At 57.2% G+C, this 17726-nt stretch overlaps 2 protein-coding genes across 7 annotated transcripts in view; both read left to right on the forward strand.

The window, feature by feature from the left end:
- HSPG2 (heparan sulfate proteoglycan 2) overlaps window positions 1-10286 on the forward strand; it is a 39784-nt gene extending 29498 nt beyond the window's left edge. For all 4 annotated transcript variants that reach the window (XM_033079615.1, XM_033079618.1, XM_033079617.1 and 1 more), the window contains 26 exons: window positions 50-242; window positions 329-508; window positions 1739-1999; window positions 2272-2467; window positions 2547-2644; window positions 3094-3360; window positions 3435-3547; window positions 3631-3778; window positions 3861-3977; window positions 4217-4301; window positions 4387-4531; window positions 4605-4704; window positions 4789-4898; window positions 4972-5080; window positions 5161-5259; window positions 5827-6048; window positions 6313-6545; window positions 7022-7124; window positions 7512-7649; window positions 8321-8374; window positions 8467-8542; window positions 8680-8758; window positions 8865-8935; window positions 9030-9113; window positions 9183-9286; window positions 9831-10286. In XM_033079615.1, the coding sequence (XP_032935506.1) occupies window positions 50-242; window positions 329-508; window positions 1739-1999; window positions 2272-2467; window positions 2547-2644; window positions 3094-3360; window positions 3435-3547; window positions 3631-3778; window positions 3861-3977; window positions 4217-4301; window positions 4387-4531; window positions 4605-4704; window positions 4789-4898; window positions 4972-5080; window positions 5161-5259; window positions 5827-6048; window positions 6313-6545; window positions 7022-7124; window positions 7512-7649; window positions 8321-8374; window positions 8467-8542; window positions 8680-8758; window positions 8865-8935; window positions 9030-9113; window positions 9183-9286; window positions 9831-9994 (3549 nt within the window). In that variant the 3' untranslated portion in view covers window positions 9995-10286. The remainder of the gene's footprint in view (window positions 1-49; window positions 243-328; window positions 509-1738; window positions 2000-2271; window positions 2468-2546; window positions 2645-3093; window positions 3361-3434; window positions 3548-3630; window positions 3779-3860; window positions 3978-4216; window positions 4302-4386; window positions 4532-4604; window positions 4705-4788; window positions 4899-4971; window positions 5081-5160; window positions 5260-5826; window positions 6049-6312; window positions 6546-7021; window positions 7125-7511; window positions 7650-8320; window positions 8375-8466; window positions 8543-8679; window positions 8759-8864; window positions 8936-9029; window positions 9114-9182; window positions 9287-9830) is intronic.
- Window positions 10287-11004: 718 nt separating this feature from the next.
- USP48 (ubiquitin specific peptidase 48) overlaps window positions 11005-17726 on the forward strand; it is a 30006-nt gene continuing 23284 nt past the window's right edge. The window contains exons 1-8 of one of the 3 annotated variants that reach the window (XM_033079791.2): window positions 11005-11271; window positions 12160-12280; window positions 12367-12508; window positions 13522-13649; window positions 15118-15242; window positions 15789-15897; window positions 17080-17213; window positions 17384-17466. In XM_033079791.2, coding sequence (XP_032935682.1) covers window positions 11138-11271; window positions 12160-12280; window positions 12367-12508; window positions 13522-13649; window positions 15118-15242; window positions 15789-15897; window positions 17080-17213; window positions 17384-17466 — 976 coding nt within the window. In that variant the 5' untranslated portion in view covers window positions 11005-11137. The remainder of the gene's footprint in view (window positions 11272-12159; window positions 12281-12366; window positions 12509-13521; window positions 13650-15117; window positions 15243-15788; window positions 15898-17079; window positions 17214-17383; window positions 17467-17726) is intronic. The other 2 variants (XM_042779963.1, XM_033079790.2) reach the window with 2 other exon arrangements.

Genomic DNA, 17726 nt, shown 5'->3' on the forward strand with positions numbered 1-17726 from the left:
TGGTGCACTGAGGAATGCCTGGTGCTCATTCCCACCTCGTCCCCTCTAGCTCTCACCAGCGAAGCCAGAGCACGCCGGGACCTACGTGTGCACAGCGCACAGTGCCCTGGGCTCAGCGCAGGCACGGGTGGATGTCAGTGTGGAGTCAGCACAGCGGCACCCTGGGGCCCCCGAGGTCACTGCACCATCTACTGTCACCGTGGTGGCTGGGGACACCGCCACACTGCACTGCTTGGCTAGAGGTATGGGGAGCCTGGAGGATGGTGGTGGAGAAGGGAGGTCTTGAGAAGTACCTGACACCACGGTGATGGGCATGGTGTGGTCATAGGTGACCCAGAGCCCCGGATTGAGTGGTCAAAGCTGCGAGCACCCCTGCCCTGGCAGCACCACGTGGTGAATGGCAGCCTGGTCATCCCTCGTGCTGCACAGCAGGACTCGGGCCAGTACATCTGCAATGCCAGCAACCCCATTGGTTCCACTGAAGTCTTTGTCACCCTCGATGTGGAGAGTAAGAAGGGGACAGCAGGGGGTTGGGATGCCCTGGGTTCCTGCTGCCACCTCCACTGTGGCCATCACCTGTTCTTCCTCTGCATGTGGCCATGTCCATCACCACTTCTACCCTTACATCCAGCCCTTCCTCATGGAACCATCCTCTCTCCATTGCAGCACTCATCCTCCTTTTCTCAAGCTCCTCTCAAGCTCCGTCACCAACCCGTCCTGTGGATGTGTCCACCTGCTTGTCCCATTCCTGTGCATGTCTCTCTCCACTTCTGCTCTCTCCTCCATCCATCCATCTATCTGTTCATCATGGATCCATCCATGGCTCATCCATCCCAGATCAAACCCATGTCTCTATCTCTGCTCTTGTCTCTCCTTCCATCTCTTCCTCATGGATCCATCCATCTCATTCATCCCAGCACACACTCATCTCTCTATCTCCTTACTCTAACATCCCTTTCTTTCTTTCTTGTGGATTTACCCATCACTCATCCATCACAGCTGATGTCCATCTCTCCATCTGTCTTTTCCTTGTGGATTCATTGATCCCAGCACACACCCATCTCCCCATCTCCTTACTCTTCCATCCATTTTTGTCCTTGTGTATTCACCCATCTCTCATCCACCATAGCTCACATCCATCTCTTCATCTCCTTTCACGCCCCTCCATCCATCCCTTCCTGATGGACTCATCCAGTGCTCACCCACTCCAGCTGACATTCCTGTCTGTTTTCTCTCACACCTCTCCATGCATCTCATCCTTGTGCATCTACCCGTCTCTTGTCCATCTTAGCACATGCCATGTCTCCATCTCCTTTCACACCTTTTCCATCCACCCCTTCCTAATACATTCATCCATCATTCAGTCTTTCTAGCTCACATCCAACTCTACATTCCTGGCTCCTGCATCCATCTTCTTGTGCATCATCCGTCTTATCCATCCCAGCACACACTGAACTTGCCATCTCTTCTCATCCATCCATCCATCTATCCATCCATCCATCTGTCCATCCGTCCCACCATCCACTCCTTCCTTCCTGGTGGATTAATCCATCACTCCTGGCCATCCCAGTCATCCATATCTCCATCTCTCACACTCTTCTATCTACCCCTTTCCTCATAGATCCATCCCAACACACACCCAATCTCCATCACCTCCTACATCCCTCACCAAGACCCTCCTTCCCCCGCTGACCCATTCCTGGCCCTGTCATAGCTGACAGCTTCATCCATCCTGCAGCACCTCCATATGCCACCATCCTCCCGGAGGACACGGCGGTGCGGGCAGGTGATGCGTTGCAGGTGCAGTGCCTGGCCCATGGCACCCCCCCTCTGCACTACACCTGGGACAAGGTGAATGGCAGCCTCTCTGCACGCGTGGCCCACCGTGCTGGCCTCCTCCGCCTCAGCCCTGCAGCCCCTGCCGACACCGGCACCTACCGCTGCCTCGTCACCAACCGCGTTGGCAGCGCCGAGGCCTTTGCCCGTGTGGCTGTTCATGGTAAGCCCATCCCCGGCCTGGGTACCATTGGTGCTCCGCACTGGGTGGTGGCAGCGCAGCCAGGTGCCCTCAGAGCTCTGCATTCTACCCAGGCAGTCCTGGTGCTGATGGGTACCCCTGGGGCTCCACATCCCACCTGGGCGGTGCCATTGGGTAGCACTGGGGGTCTGCATCTCACCTAGATTATCCTGGTGTTGCTGAGTACCACCAAGGCTCTGCATCTCACAGGGATGATGCAAGTGACAGTGGGTAGCACTCTGCATCCCTTCCAGGTGATGCTGGTGAAGGTGGGGACATCGCTGGTGGTCCCTTGGTGGTACGGGTGACACCAGGAAGCCTCGTCAAGGGGGTGGGTGGCACTGCCGAATTCACCTGCTCCGTCTCCGGGGACCCCCATGCCCATGTGGAGTGGCTGAAGGAAGGTGGGGAGCTGCCCTCCACCCACAGCGTGCAGGACGGGGTGCTGCGGTAAGGAACACGGGACAGGAAGGTGGGACTCCCACACCGGTCCCCCATGGGGTCCCTCACCCTGGCTGTTTCCCTGCAGGATGCCGGAGCTGGCGTCGGGGGCGCAGGGCGTGTACGTGTGCCGGGCCAGTGCCCCGGGCAGGCAGGCGGAGGACAGGGCCACCCTCACCGTCCAGGGTAGGAGTATCACCCCAGCACCAGGGAACATGCCCACCCCCTGACCTGTCCCCCCCCACCAAGGGGCACCCCAGCACTTTCCATTTCTCTACACGCATAGGCACCCTGATAGCCCCCAATGCCCATGGTGACCCAAATCTCTCCTCAAGCCTGCAGGCACTCCAATACCCTCCACCCTCCCTCATGAGTGTGGACACAATCAGTCTCTCTCTACACCCACCCCAGTGCCCCCTATCTCTTCCCACATCCATGACCACCCTGGTGACCCCCATGTCTTCCCATGCTCACAAGGACTCCCAGCACGTCTGACCTCTCCACCATTCCCAGAGCCACCTCAATTGTCCCACATACCTTAAGGAATCCTGTTTCTCCCTATCTCCCACTCTGGTGCCAGACCGCAATACCTCCCTGTGCCAGGGGTTCACTCCAAATCCCCACTGTCCCCCAAGCTCTCCCCAGGGCCCTGATCAACATTCGGACTGCGGTGCAGACAGTGCTGGCAGGGACAACAGTGGAGCTGGAGTGCCTGGGCTTGGGGGAACCCCGTCCCCATGTCACCTGGAGCAAAGTGGGGGGCCGCATCCGCCCCGGGGTGCTGGTCCATGCTGGCACCCTCACCATCGAGCAGGTGGAGCGGGCAGATGCTGGGCAGTACCGCTGCACCGCCACCAATGCCGTGGGCACCGTCCAGTCCCATGTCATCCTCCATGTGCAAGGTGAGCATGGGGACACAGAGGTGGGGATGCACACTGCATCACTGCAGGGTGGTAACACCTCCGTGCATCCTCAGCCGCTCCTCAAATCGCCGGGCAGCCCGAGGTGAAGGAGGTGTCCCTCGGATCAGCAGCTGTTTTGCCGTGTTTGGCATCTGGCTTCCCAGTGCCAGAGATCACCTGGAGCAAGGTGCGACGGAGGGCTGGAGAGTGGGAGTGGCAGGGGTTGTGGGGGCTACTTGTGGGTGCCGACCCCCCTCTGCTGTGCCACAGCTGGAGGGGGAGCTGCCGGTGGGTGCCAGGGTGCAGGGGAACGTGCTGATACTGCCAGCCGTGCGCCCCGAGGATGCCGGCGTCTACACCTGCGTGGCCGCCAACCACCGCGGCCAGCAGACAGCTTACTACGTGCTGAAGGTCCAAGGTGAGGACAGATAGAGGGAAAGATGGATGGATGGGAGTGGGGGTGATGTGCCCTGTCCCTCCTTACCGCCCCATCCCTGCAGAGCACGTGGTCCCCTATTTTGGGCAGTCGCCCCGCTCCTTCCTCCCCCTGCCCACCATCAAGGACGCCTACAAGAGGTTTGAGATCCTCATCACCTTCCGACCTGATGCTGCCGATGGTGAGTTCATGTGCCCCATGTGTCCTCTGTGTCCCCCTTCATGTCCCCTCCATCATTTCCCCCTCCCCTGCCTTCATGCTCCACTTGCCCTGCTTTATCTCCCATTCCCTGGAGGCTCTGGAGAGGCTCCAGTTTATGGGATGTTTGTCCTCCATTCTGGGAGGACTTTGGGGTCCCCTAGGGCATGTCCCCCACCTCCGGATGGGGACTGTCCCATCTGATCCCCTGCCACCCCTCAGGACTTCTCCTCTACAATGGGCAGCGGAAAAACAGCGGTGCCGACTTCATCTCCTTCGGGTTGGTGGGTGGACGCCCTGAATTTAGGTGAGACCTATGAATGGGTGCTACAGGAGAGGTGGGAGATGAGTGCCAGCAACCACCCACACCCCTTGTACTCCCAAAAAATCAGGTTTGATGCTGGTTCGGGCATGGCCACCATCCGTCACCCCACAGCACTGCGGCTGGGCGAGTACCACACCGTGCGGCTGCTCCGCAACCTCACCTGGGGTTCACTGGGCCTGGACGGGCACCCTGCTGTGAACGGCACCTCCCAGGTATCAGTTTGGAGGTGGGGTGTTGGGTGGGGGTCAGGGTGCTGGAGGTGGTGCCACCCTCTTGTGCCTGCAGGGGAAGTTCCAAGGGCTGGATCTGAACGAGGAGCTGTACCTGGGGGGATACCCTGATATTGGCGCTGTGGCGAAGACTGGGCTCAGCCGAGGTTTCATAGGTGAGTGAGGGGTTTAGTGGGGCACCAGGGTGAGGGGACGCTGGACATCATGTGACAGTTCTGCCCATCTCCACCTCCCCACAGGCTGTGTGCGCCAGCTCCGCATCCAAGGGGAAGAGGTGGCGTTTGGGGACATGGACCTGCAGGCACACGGTGTCACCAATTGTCCCACTTGCCAGGACCGGCCATGCCAGGTGAGGATGGAGGGGATGAGTTGATGCCCTCTCATCCCTGCCCACTACTGACACTATGTCACCCCTCACCCAGAATGGCGGCGTGTGCCAGGACGATGAGAGTGGCACCTATGTATGCCGATGTCCCCATGGCTTCACCGGCAGCAACTGCGAGTACTCGCAGGCTTTGCACTGTCACCCAGGTAGGCAACACCACTCCCTCCATGGGGACATCATCCCAGGGTCACTTCAGGATGGGTGCTCATGGCTTCTCCCCCTACAGAGGCATGTGGCGCTGATGCCACCTGTGTCAACCGGCTGGATGGGCAGGGCTACACCTGCCGCTGCCACCTGGGCAAGACTGGGGAGAGGTGCACCGAGGGTGAGTGACACGGGGACACAGCTGGCACCATCCTAAGACATGGGGATGGGGTGGGGATCACCCATGGAAATTGGGACATGGCTGGGACCACCATGGTGAAGTAGGTGTAGGATTGGGGACCACTCCAAAGAGACAGGGACATGGCTGGAACCACCCTGGTGACATGGGGATGGGGTGGGGCTGGGTACCGCACTGGGGACAATGGCAAGAGATAAGGAGCAGCCTGGAAAGATGGGCACCATGGGGATGGAGGCTGGGGTCCCATCCTGAGCATGTTAGTTGGGTCTCACCATGGGATTGGACATTAGGCCCCACTGTGGGGTTGGAGGTTGGGGATAGAGGCTGGGGATGGATTGTTGGGTCCCATCATGGGGATGAAGGTTGGGATGGATGGATGGATGGATGGATGGATGGATGGATGGATGGATGGATGGATGGATGGATGGATTGTTGGTTGTCCCACCCTGGGCATGAAGGCTGTGGATGGATGTTGCTCTGAGGATGGAGCTGGAGGTCTCACCCTGAGAATGAGGGGATCTCACACTGGGCACTGACTGGGCTGTGTAGGTGAGGTGGTGAACGTGCCATCGTTTGACGAGGAGGGAGCCTTCATTTCATACCCGCCCCTCACCAACGTGCACCATGAACTGCGGCTGGAGGTTGAGTTTCTGCCACTGGCGCCTGACGGGCTCCTGCTCTTCAGTGCTGGCAAAGCTGCCCCTGTCGAGGACTTTGTGGCCTTGGCCATGATCGGTGGCCACCTCGAGTTCCGCTACGAGCTGGGCTCAGGTGGGTGGCACAGGGCACTCTGGAGAGGTGGCACAGAGGAACTGTGGGAGTAACGGGGTGACACGGTCTTATCAGGGTTCACTGGCATGAAAGGGGTCCCTGAGCCACGGTGGGGTCCCCTGGCGCCACTGGGGTCCCCAAATGTCCCTGGGGTCCTTGGGAATCATTCTGGTCCCCAGGCATCACCCAGGGCACATCTCAGGTCTGTGACCATTCCTGGTTGTCCCCCAGTGTCCCCCATAACGCCACTCCCCATCCCCACAGGTCCAGCAGTGCTGCGGAGCGCAGAGCCAGTGGCCCTAGGCCAGTGGCACTGGGTGACAGCTGAACGGGTTCACAAGGATGGGACACTGGTGGTGGATGACGCTGCCCCAGTGAAACGGTCCTCGCCCGGCAAGAGCCAGGGGCTCAACCTGCGTAGCCCGCTGTACCTGGGGGGCACTGAGCCCCACCTGCGCCCTCCCACCAACGTCTCCTTCCGTGGCTGCATCGGAGAGGTGAGACCCCCCACTTGTGTCCCCTTGGAGGGCAAGTGACCCCCCTTAGGTGGAGAGGGGATTCCTTCATATTGGGGGAATCTCGATTCCTTCATATTGGGATCCCCTTGGTGGGGAGGGAGGTGACCCTCACTGATGTCACCTTGTTGGGGGATGACTCCTCTTGGTGTCTCCTTGGGAAGATGATCCTGTTCTATTGGCGGTGTTCCCTTCCCTTTGTTGGGGAGGTGACTTCCCTTCACATGGCCTTGTTGGAGTTTCCTCACTGGGTTGATGATGCCTCCTTTTGGTGTCCTCTTGGTTGGAAGTGACTCCCGTGGCTGAGGGATGGTGCCATTGGTGTTCCCTTGTTGATGTCCCCTCATTGGAGAGTTGACCCTCACTGGCGTCCCATTGCTGGTGGGGGTACCCGTTGGCGTCGAGGCTGGGAAGGGACCCCGGCGGCAGGGCGGTGACGGTGGGCGATTTCCCTGCAGGTGTCCATCAGCGGGAAGCGGGTGGAGCTGCGGGAGCGGTTCCTGCGCAGCCAAGGGGTGCGGCCCTGCAGCCACCGTGCCTCATGTCGGCCGGGGACTCGCGGTGAGAGCGCAGACGGGAAACGGGGAATGGGGGACGGCATTTGCACACGTGTGTGCAGTGCATGTGCGTTTGTGCGTGTGTGCACAGGTGTGTGCGTGTCCGTGTGCACTGTGTGTCTGTGTTCTGTGGGCACACACAAGTAGCACACCTGTTCACTGCCTACACCTGTGCCTTGTGCACGTGTGCAGTGCACACCTGTTCACTGCACACACCTGTGCCATGTGTGCATACATGCAGTGCACACCTGTTCCCTGCACACACCTGTGCCACGTGAACACACACGCAGTACACATATGTTCACTGCCCTCACTCCTCACCTGTGGGGGCCATGCCTGTGCCACACACACTCGTCCGTCACCCCTAATGACCATGTCCTGCTGTCCCCAGGCCCACGCTGCGAGGAGGAGGAGGAGGAAGAGGAGGCCAAAGGCTGTCACCCCTCCCAGCCCTGCCTGCATGGTGGCTCCTGTGTCCATGGGTCCTGCCACTGCCTCCCTGGATACAGCGGAGCCCGCTGCCAGCACCGTGAGGGCACAGCACAGGGACATGGAGGGAGTTCTTGGGAACAGGGAGCATACAGGGACACTGCTAGCACAGTGAGGGGGGAACACATGGAGGGGCAAGGGGGGACACCTGGGGACACTTGAAGACACAGAGGGACATGTCAGGTCTCTGGAGGACATGGTGGGAACAAAGGAAAAATACAGGGACACCCAGGGACACAAGGGACATGCACCCTTGGGGATACTTGGAAATAGCTGGGGACACTTGAAGACAGTTTGGGATGTGTGGGACATGGGGAAACTTGAGAACATGGGGAGACACTTGGGGACATGGGAGGAAGTCACTTAGGGACACTTGGGGACATGGGGACACTTGACAACATTTGGAGACACCTGGGACATGTGGGGGCACCTGGGGATAGCTAGAGACCCTTGTGGATTGACTGGGGACACGGAGGGACACCTGGGTACATGACAGGGACACGTGCTTGGGGAGTACTTGGGAATACCTAGGAATAATTGAAGCCACCTGGGGACATGGGGGACATCTAGGGATACTGTTGAGGATATACACTTGGGGAATGCTTGAGGATACCTGGAACAATTGGAAACACCCGGGGACATGGTGAGGAGGGCACCTGGGGACACCAGGGGAATACATGCCCCCGCTTTTTACCCCCTCTTCTCCCACAGGCCCCGCACTGGCAGAGCTGGAGCAGGACTGGCAGGAGGGCAGCGGGGGTGGCGGTGGGTCCCTGCACCCGTTTACCCTTTTCCCCCCAAAACTGCGGGTGGGGCTCCCTCCTCCCATCCCCCCCTGATCCCCCATCTTCCCCCAGATGCCCCTGGGCAGTTCAGCGCTGCATTCCAGGATGGATCCTACCTGGCCCTTCCCGGGCATCTCTTCCCTCGTGGGTGAGTAGCATGGGACACCCCGAGTGGGTGCTGCACCTCCACCATGGCACCCCCCCATTTTGGTGTGCTACACTCCCCCCATGCCGTCACCCCCTGTTTGGGTGCTGCCCCCCATCACCCACACCCTCTCCTCACAGCCCCCCTGAGGCTCGCGAGACCATTAAGCTAGAGCTGCGGACACACAGCGCCCAAGGGCTGCTACTGTGGCACGGCGCGGTGAGAGAGGGGACAGGGTGACAGGGAGGGAACTGGCCTGTGAGACCCCTTGAGGCAGGGGGCCAGGTGACTCACTTCCCCTGCTCATCCCTTGCTGTGCCTGCAGGAGTCTGGCAAGGGTGGCAAAGCCAAAGATTTCCTTGGCCTCGGGTTGAAGGATGGGCACCTGGTGTTCAGGTGAGGTGATGACCGGAGTCCCCTGGTGTGATGTGTGGCACCCACAAGGTGCCTCCTAAGGTGCCCTGCACATTGACACCATGCTCCTCTACAGCTACCAGCTGGGCAGTGGCGAGGCCACCATCACTTCTGAAGATGCCATCAATGATGGCGAGTGGCACCGGGTGACAGTGACAAGGTGGGCAGGGGTCTGAACATGGGGTGGGTGTGGTAGGGTTGGGGTGCAGGTGCTGACAGTGCCCCACAGGGAGGGCCGGCGTGGGCAGCTCCAGGTGGATGGAGAGGAGCCAGTGAGTGGGGAATCACCCGGATCCAACATCATGGCCAACACAGAGGGCAGCGTCTACGTGGGTACGGTGGGACATGGGGACACAGGGGGACATGGGGACATGGGGGGGATGGGTTGGGACACAGATGGACACAGGGTGGATGTGAGATGGACATGGAATTGACATGAGGTGGATGTGGGACAGATGGGGTGAGGCATGAGATGGCACAGGGGACGGACATAGGTGGGACGCATACACGGAGTGGGATGTGGCATGGACACAGAATGGGACACAGGGTGGACATGAGATTACACTTGGGATAAGATGCCAGGTGGAACATGAGATGGGACATGGGATGGGACATGGGATGGGATGGGATGGGATGGGATGGGATGGGATGGGATGGGATGGGATGGGATGGGATGGGATGGGATGGGATGGGATGGGATGGAATAGAGGATGGGATGCGGGGAGAGATGTGGGTTGGACTCAGGATGGGACACAGGGTGGGACATGGGGTGGGGACACCTGATGGAATACAGGGCAGACGGGCAGATGTCGCAGGCCAGGATATGGGTGGGCCCAGTAGGTGCCCCCCAGCCAGTGCCTCCTGTGTCCCCTTGCAGGCGGTGCCCCCAACCCCCATGCCCTGACCGCCGGCAAGTTCAGCTCTGGCCTCTCGGGGTGCGTGCGGGGACTGGCGCTGGAATCCGCTGGGATCCCCCGACACCCCATCGACCTCCGGCACGGTGCTGTGGGGGACTCCCCTGTGACCCCCTGTCCCTCCTAACTCCCCCTGAAACAGAGGTTGGGGGGAATTTGGCCAATTTTATTATTTTCCAAAAAAAACCCCCACCAGGAAACGGTGCTTCGCTGCCCTGGGGTGACTTTGGGGGTGAGGGAGGCCGGGATCCCCAAAAATGTTTACACCCCCCTTCCACCGGTCCCCTGAAACTGTGCCGGGGCGGCCGGGCCGCCTGGGTGCCCCCGGGGGTGGCGGCAGGGTGGGGGCGCGAGGGACAATCGGAGTGCTGGCAGGGACCCCGCCTGCGGGGACAGCTATTAAAGAAGAGACAACCGGTGCGGCTGCCAGTGTTTGGGGACTGCGCCGGGGCAATATGGGGGTACAGGAGCGATGGGATGGGGAGCATGAGGGTTGGGAGGTAGTTAGTGTGCGGATATAGGGGGGCTTTGGTATTGGAGTGCAGGGAGTGTGGTATGATCGAGATGGTTTGGGGGGTGCTATAAGGGTATAGGAGAGGGGGTATAGTGGGAGGACTTAGGGGCACGGTGTGGGGGTGCAGGAGTGTACGGAGCCTGGGAGGTTTTGGTACAGGGAGGTGTGGTATGGAAGGGTTATGGTATTGGGGTGTGGGGGGATATGGTATGGGGTGTGGGAGTTCAGGGGGTCCACGTTGTTATGGCGTGGGGGGCTGTAGTATAGGTGCGCGGGGGAATGACACAGGGGTGCACAGGGGTCTGGCGGGGGTACAGGGCTGGGGGTGGTTTAGGGGGGTTCTAGGGGGGGTTCTGAGGGACACAGTGCGGATGGCGGGAGGGGCGATGGGACCCAGCGCAGCCCCGCCCCTCAGGCCCCGCCCACCGGCCCCGCGGGCCCCGCCCCCATTGCAACCGGCCACACTCCCGACGGTTCACATAAGCCACGCCCCTGACGGGCTCAAGGCCAGCCCTCCACCCTCCCCGCTGGCGAGCCCAAGCCATGCCCTCGTGGCGGAAGCCCCGCCCCAGCCCCTCGCGTCGCGGTCCGTCAACGTCAGCGCCTCGCGCCGTCACCGCGTCGCGCTCGTGGCGTCACCGGCCCTGAGAGCGGCGGGAGGGGCCCGGCGGGATCGTGACCGGGCCGGAACCAGGACAAGAAACCGGGGCAAGGACCGGGCCGGGGCAGGGCAGCCCCGGGGCGCCGGCGGGAGCGATGGCGCCGCGGCTGCAGCTGGAGAAGGCGGCGTGGCGCTGGACCGAGACGGTGCCGCCCGAGGCGGTGGCGCAGGAGCACATCGAGGCGGCCTATCGCGTCCGGCTGGAGCCTTGCCAACGCGGCGCCTGCCGGTACCGCCGGGCCGGGCACCGAACCCCCCGACAGCGCGCTTGGGATATGGGGAGGGGGGGGCCTGTGTTCTTTTCCCCCATGAGGCGCGGGGCGTTCCCCACCCTTGATGAGGTCCCGCGGGGTCGGTGGAGGCTCGCCTGTGTTCTCTTCTAGGGGACCCCCATTCCCCGGCGCTGAGGCGGCCCTCAGCAGTCTCCTCGTGTGGCTCCCTAGAAACAGGGGACTCCCTTGGGCTGGTGGGGAACCTCTGTGCTCAGACATAGGAAACCGCCCCCCCCCACCCGGGTTGTGGGGAACCCCTCTCGTTCTCTGGCTCCTCAGATGTAGGGAACTCCCCTGGGATAGTGGCTTACCAGATACAGGGTGCCACCCCGGTTTTATGGGGAACCCGTTGTTGCTGGACTCTTCAGATATAGGGGAGCCCCTCTCCTTGCTTTTCCCTCGCTATTTGTAGGGTAACCCCAGGATTGTAGGGAGTCCCTCTTCTTGCCTGGCTTTTCAGATATAAGGAACTGGTCCCACCCCAGGGTTGTAGGGACACCTGTCTGCCTGGCGCCCTGTTTATAGGGGTCCCTGTGGCTTGTAGGGAGCCCGTCTCTTGGCTGGATGTATGGCACTTGCCCTGGAGTTGGGGCAAGCCCTGTCCCTGCCTGGCTTCCCAGATAAAGGAAGTTTTTTGGTTCCATACTTGCCCCTGGGGTCCCTTTTTTACCTAAAAACCCCTCTAGTTCTCCACCTCCTTCCTCACACATGGCCAGTGTTTTTTCTGGGGCTGGTGTTCCCTGTCTCATCCCATTCAACATTATGTGCTTCCCCATATCGCCCCCCTGTCACCCCTCCCAGCCTCCAAGGGACATGGGGGTGACAGCTGGGGTCTGGCTCCCCAGGAGGAACTGCCGGGGGAATCCCAATTGCCTGGTAGGCATTGGGGAGCACGTGTGGCTGGGTGAGATCGATGAGAACAGCTTCCACAACATCGACGACCCCAACTGCGAGCGCCGCAAGAAGGTACCCCCAAACCCCACCCCAGGGTCCAGGGGGACACTGTGGACCAGGGGAGGTGACCTTTCCTGGCCCTTTTTCTGTCCCCCCAGAATGCATTTGTGGGCCTGACGAACCTCGGCGCCACGTGCTATGTCAACACCTTCCTGCAGATGTGGTTTCTGAACCTGGAGCTGCGGCAGGCACTCTACCTGTGCCCCAGCGCCTGCGGGGATGGCGTTCCCAAGGACACAGGTGCACGGCAGGAAGGGATTTGTTCCTTTCCTCCTAAAACCACACATTGAGATAAGGTTTATCCAGAGAGTTCATGGGTAAAGCTACAGCCGTATGTGCCATCACTGCAATGTTAGTTTGGAGCCATCATCTGGATTTTGGGAATGAACCAAGCTTAATCCAAGTGATGTCTTAGAGTGATCTGAGCTGGTTGAAAATAATGATCTGGTTTGGTCTTGCTTCCCAAAGAAGCCTAGTGGTCATGCTGGGGGAGGAACACATGGATCAGGGCTGATCTGTGCTGTCACAGAGCTGGACTTTTCCCATGACAGGGCTGAAATTTGGACCCCAGAGAGGATTAAGGCTCTCATTTTTTTCTGCTCTTGGGTGCTTTCCCTGGGGAAGCTCTGGGTCAGCTCAGCCACCTCGGCTCTGCTGGTTTCATGGTGGTTATAAATGATGTTTCACTTTCTGGGGTAAACACTCACAGCTCATGCTGGGCGCTGCAGGATAGACTCCTGGAATCCCTAAGGTTGGAAAACTCCAAGATTATCAGTCCGACCATTCCTCCAGCACTTCCAAGCCCACCATTAACCACATCCAGACAATTTTGAGCACTTCCAGGGATGGTGACTCCACCACTGCCCTAAGCAGCCTGTTCCAGTATCTGACTATCCTTTCCATGGAGGAGTTTTCTCTAATATCTTACATAGACCTCCCCTCATGCAACTCAAGGTCATTTCCTCTCATCCTGTCCCTTGTTCTCTGGGAGCAGAGCCTGGCTCCACCCTCCTGTCTGAAATTTGCAGAATGTAAATATTTACAATTAGACTTGATGATCCTAAGGGTTTTTTCCAGCCTAAATTATTCTCTGTTTGGCTTGTGCTGGGATTTGCCGTCATCACCTACGTGATCCACTTCAGTTTTCCTGACAACTCAAACTACCTTCCAACCCATCATTTTTAGTGGTTGTGAAACACTTGGAGTGATCCCTTCTCACCCTGAATTCCTGCTGTGTCTTGTGTTTTTCCCAGACTATGAGCCCCAGACCATCTGTGAACACCTGCAGTACCTGTTTGCTCTGCTGCAGAACAGCAAGCGGCGCTACATCGACCCTTCGGGCTTTGTCAAGGCATTGGGGCTGGACACAGGGCAGCAGCAGGTGTGTGGGAGGGGATTCCTGGCACTTCCAGAAGTTTGGGATCACCCTTGGGCGGTCACTGGGTATGGCTTCTGGGTGCAAACATGAAGGGGGAGATGGGGCGCCAGGCCTCTCCCAGAGTGCAGGGGGAAACAGTAGGGAACCAGGATGTCAGGAGTGCAGAGGCATCAGGAAGAGCTTAGGGGATGATGGGATGGGGCCAAGATGAGGAGTCCACGAAGTGATATTATGGGGGCAGGGAGATCAGGAGGAGAACAGGGAGCAATGGGATGGAGAGAGGGAGATCAGGAGGATCCCAAGGAGGAACGGGATGAAGACAGGAAGATAGGAGGAGTCCAGGGAATGATGGGATGGGGCTAAGGAGCAAGAGAATGAGGCCAAGGAGGTCAGGAGGAGTCCAGGGAGTGAGGGGATGAGAACATGGAGTGATAGGATGGGGCCAGGGAGATGAGGAAGAGCCCAGGGAGTGATGGGATGAGAACAGGGAGACAAGGAGGAGCCCTGGGAGTGATGGGATCAGGACATGAAACCATGACATGAGTACAGGGATATAAAGAGGAGCTCAGGGAACAGTGGGATGAGGCTAGGAGGTGATGAGTGCAGAAGATCAGAAGGAGCCAAGGGAGTGGTGGGATGAAGACCAGGAATGATGAGATGGGGCTGCAGTGAGGGTCCTGCAGGTGTTCCATGGGCTGCTCCTCCCAGGGGAGTTGGGTGGTGAGGAGATCCTCAGGGTGAGGTTGGTCACCAGGAGCCAGCCAGGATCCGAGGGGAGCATGTGGGAGGTGAGTGCTGCAGGGCCCTGTGGGACTGCAGCTGGAGAGAGCTTGGGAGAGGGGCACGGCTTAGAAATCCACTTGGAAAGGTAGTGGGAGGTTCTGGAGGAAGAGCCAGAACACTGGCAGCTGTTTCCTTGGGAGAGTCAGGAGGGGAAGGAAGCTGACCAGGCACCAAAGGGCAGCTGAGAGAGGCCAAAACCTTGTTTTTAGAAGAAGAGCACCAGGGTGAGAGAGAAAGGCCCCGAGCTGGGTGTGCGGAAGCTCTGGAGCCTTGCCAGGATCACCTATGAGGCAGCTTCTCGTTTTTGGGGTGTTTTTATTTATCTTCTCACCTCTGATCTGAGCAGAGACAGCTGCAAAAATGAGGATCAAGGGGCTTGAAAGCTCCACAGGAGGGTTTTTATCCCTTCCAGAATCCTGGGAGGAGGAGGGCAGAAGTCAAAGCCCCCAGCAGGGCTGGCACAGAGCCAGGGCAGCTCCTGCTGTGCTCCCACACCAAGGGCCTCATACTCCTTTTAGCCAAGTTCCTCTGTTTTCCTTACTTCTCCTGCCTGGTCTTAATTTTCTGTGCTGTGCATGGAGCCTTGGCACAGCCTGTGTAGAGGGTTTGGGGTAATTAGTAATGAATTAGTGACAGGGTTGGGACTGTACTGTGGTGGATTGTTAATGAACTTAGTTTTTTCTTTCAGGATGCCCAGGAGTTTTCCAAACTGTTCATGTCCCTGCTGGAAGATACTTTGTCCAAACAGAAAAACCCAGATGTCCGGAATATTGTGCAAAAGCAGTTCTGTGGAGAGTATGCTTATGTCACAGTGTAAGTAATAATTTTGGGAAGACCCTTTCTGCAAATATTTAAATTTTTAGAAAGATTTGGGAGGGGAAGATCCCTCCTAACAACCAGAGCAGGCAGTGAAGCTGCAGCAGAAACACTTTGTGAGAAATATTTACCTTTTCCTTTCCTGTTCCTGTGTGTGTGGTGTTGCTGTGGCAGTTCTCCAGCTGCTTTTACTCCTTTAATGAGACTTTACCAACTAAATCTGCAAGTGAGTTAATGGAGTGGCAGATCCTGCAGTCAGAAAACAGCATCCTGGATGTTGTATTTTCATTCCTGTGTTCTCAGAGCTGTGTATTTCACCTTAAAAATAATATTAAATGGTGCATGCAGGTCCTGGTAGGTGCTGTCAAGCTGTTTAAAACTTCTCTTGGAGTTTTTATGGTGTGGAGGAGTGAATCTCCTTAGCCCTGACTTCACTTTTTCTCCGAATTTTATGCAAGGAATAGTTTACTAAAGGCTTGAGAGCTCCAATGCATGAGCCCTGGCCTGTCCTCAGATATATTTTTGTCTTCTTTCCTATCCCAGCTGCAACCAGTGTGGCAGAGAATCTAAACTGGTGTCTAAATTTTACGAGCTGGAGTTAAACATCCAAGGACACAAGCAGTTGACAGACTGTATAACAGAATTCCTCAAGGTATGAACTCGTTGGGGTTGGAGTCCTGCTATTTTTAGCAAGGAACTTCAATTCCTTCCTCCAATTCACAGCCTTTGAGGTCGATGTCAGAGCAAAGCCACTGACTTGGCTCAGGAAGATGCATCCAAGTGAAAATATTTTTTTCTGCAGACCCAAAAAATGAGGATTGAGGCATGGAGCAAGGAGTGGCTCTGTGATATCACATGCTCCTGTTACGGTTTTAAAAAGCACTTTAAAATTGCATTTTTAGTTAAAATACTTTGGCAGGAAAGTTAGGGAAAAGTGTCTGCCTGCTTTGTCGCAGATAGCACTGGTAGAACGGCTGCTTTCCATCTTTTCAGTATCAGTGCTCATCTGCATAGCAACAGGAGACATTCCCTGCTGAAAAATGTGCTTTCAGAACTACCAGGGAGTGCCGGGAATAGCTGCAGGAGCAGCTGCAAGTGCTCTCAATTTGGCTTGAAAATTTGCCTGAATCTGAAGTTCAGCTCTGGCACACTAAGATGTGGATTCCACTCAAACTATTTAGGACAGAACTAACCTGAACGGCTTCCCTGAGCTCGTTTCTTGCTGGTGCGCTCAGCAAACCAGTTGCTCTACCTGGAAGTTCTGCTGTGAAAAAGAACTTGTTTGAGTGCCCAGATTAAATTCCTGAAATGGTGAACTTGGCATTTGACTGCTCCTCCTTCACACAAAACAACCCTGCAACGTTTTTAGGGGGGTTGGAATTTTTCTCTGGCCTAATCCTGCCCTTGGAGCTGCTTAGGCAGTGAGTGACTCCTGCAGGGTTTTGGGTAGCTGAGCAGAGGGTTGTAGTTTCCAGGCTAAAATGTGGCTTTACATTAACTGAACCCATGTGAACTTGTAAAAGGGGCGATTTAATTATTTTCTTTGGTATAAACCAACTCAGTCAAATGAGGAGCAAGAGTAAGAGACCTGAGAACTTGGAATAGGGCTTTATTCAGTCTAAAATTTGCCTTAAAGTGAGAGCAGTCTGCTATGGCCATACCATAAGGTGCATGTTGTGTCTTTAACTCAGAAAAATTTGGGAAGCAGCTGAGAAGAGACTTAAATAATTAAAATAACTTTGGTGCTTCTCATTCTCCAGCTGTTGAGTAGCTCAATTGATTTTTCAGTGCTGACGTGTTCTCAAGACCTTTCCCTCTGCCTCTCCACACTCAGGAGGAAAAATTAGAAGGGGACAATCGTTATTTTTGTGAGACTTGTCAGAGCAAGCAAAACGCCACAAGGAAGATCCGGCTGCTCAGCTTGCCCTGCACCCTCAACCTGCAGCTCATGCGCTTTGTGTTTGACAGGTGAGTGGGGACACCCTGGAAGCTATTGGGGAAATCATCTATCCTGCTCTTCCTGCTTTAATTTGAGGGGTGACAGGGTGTCAGAGCCTCTCAAGGGGGGTTCAGGAGAGGTGTTTTGGGGTGTGAGCTGTTGTTGCTGTGGCCTGAGCCAAAGCTTTGCCTCCGCACAGACAAACTGGCCACAAGAAGAAGCTGAACACCTACATCGGCTTCTCAGAGCTGCTGGACATGGAGCCTTTCATGGAGCAAAAAAGTGAGTTCAGGGCACTTTTTTGTTATCTTTGTCCATTGCCTCTTGGCAGATCTCCTCTGTAATTCTGTTTAGGAGGAAATTCCTCCCTATGAGGGTGGTGAGGCCCTGGTACAGGATACCCAGAGAAGCTGTAGCTACCCCATTCCTTGAAGTGTCCAAGGCCAAGTTGGATAGGGCTTGGAGCAACCTGGATAGTGGAAAATGTCCCTGCCTGTGGCAGAGATGTGGAGCAAGATGGGCTTTAAAATGCCTTCCAACCC

Source organism: Catharus ustulatus, chromosome 24, assembly GCF_009819885.2.
Source record: "Catharus ustulatus isolate bCatUst1 chromosome 24, bCatUst1.pri.v2, whole genome shotgun sequence".
In the NCBI taxonomy this organism is placed as follows: domain Eukaryota; kingdom Metazoa; phylum Chordata; class Aves; order Passeriformes; family Turdidae; genus Catharus; species Catharus ustulatus.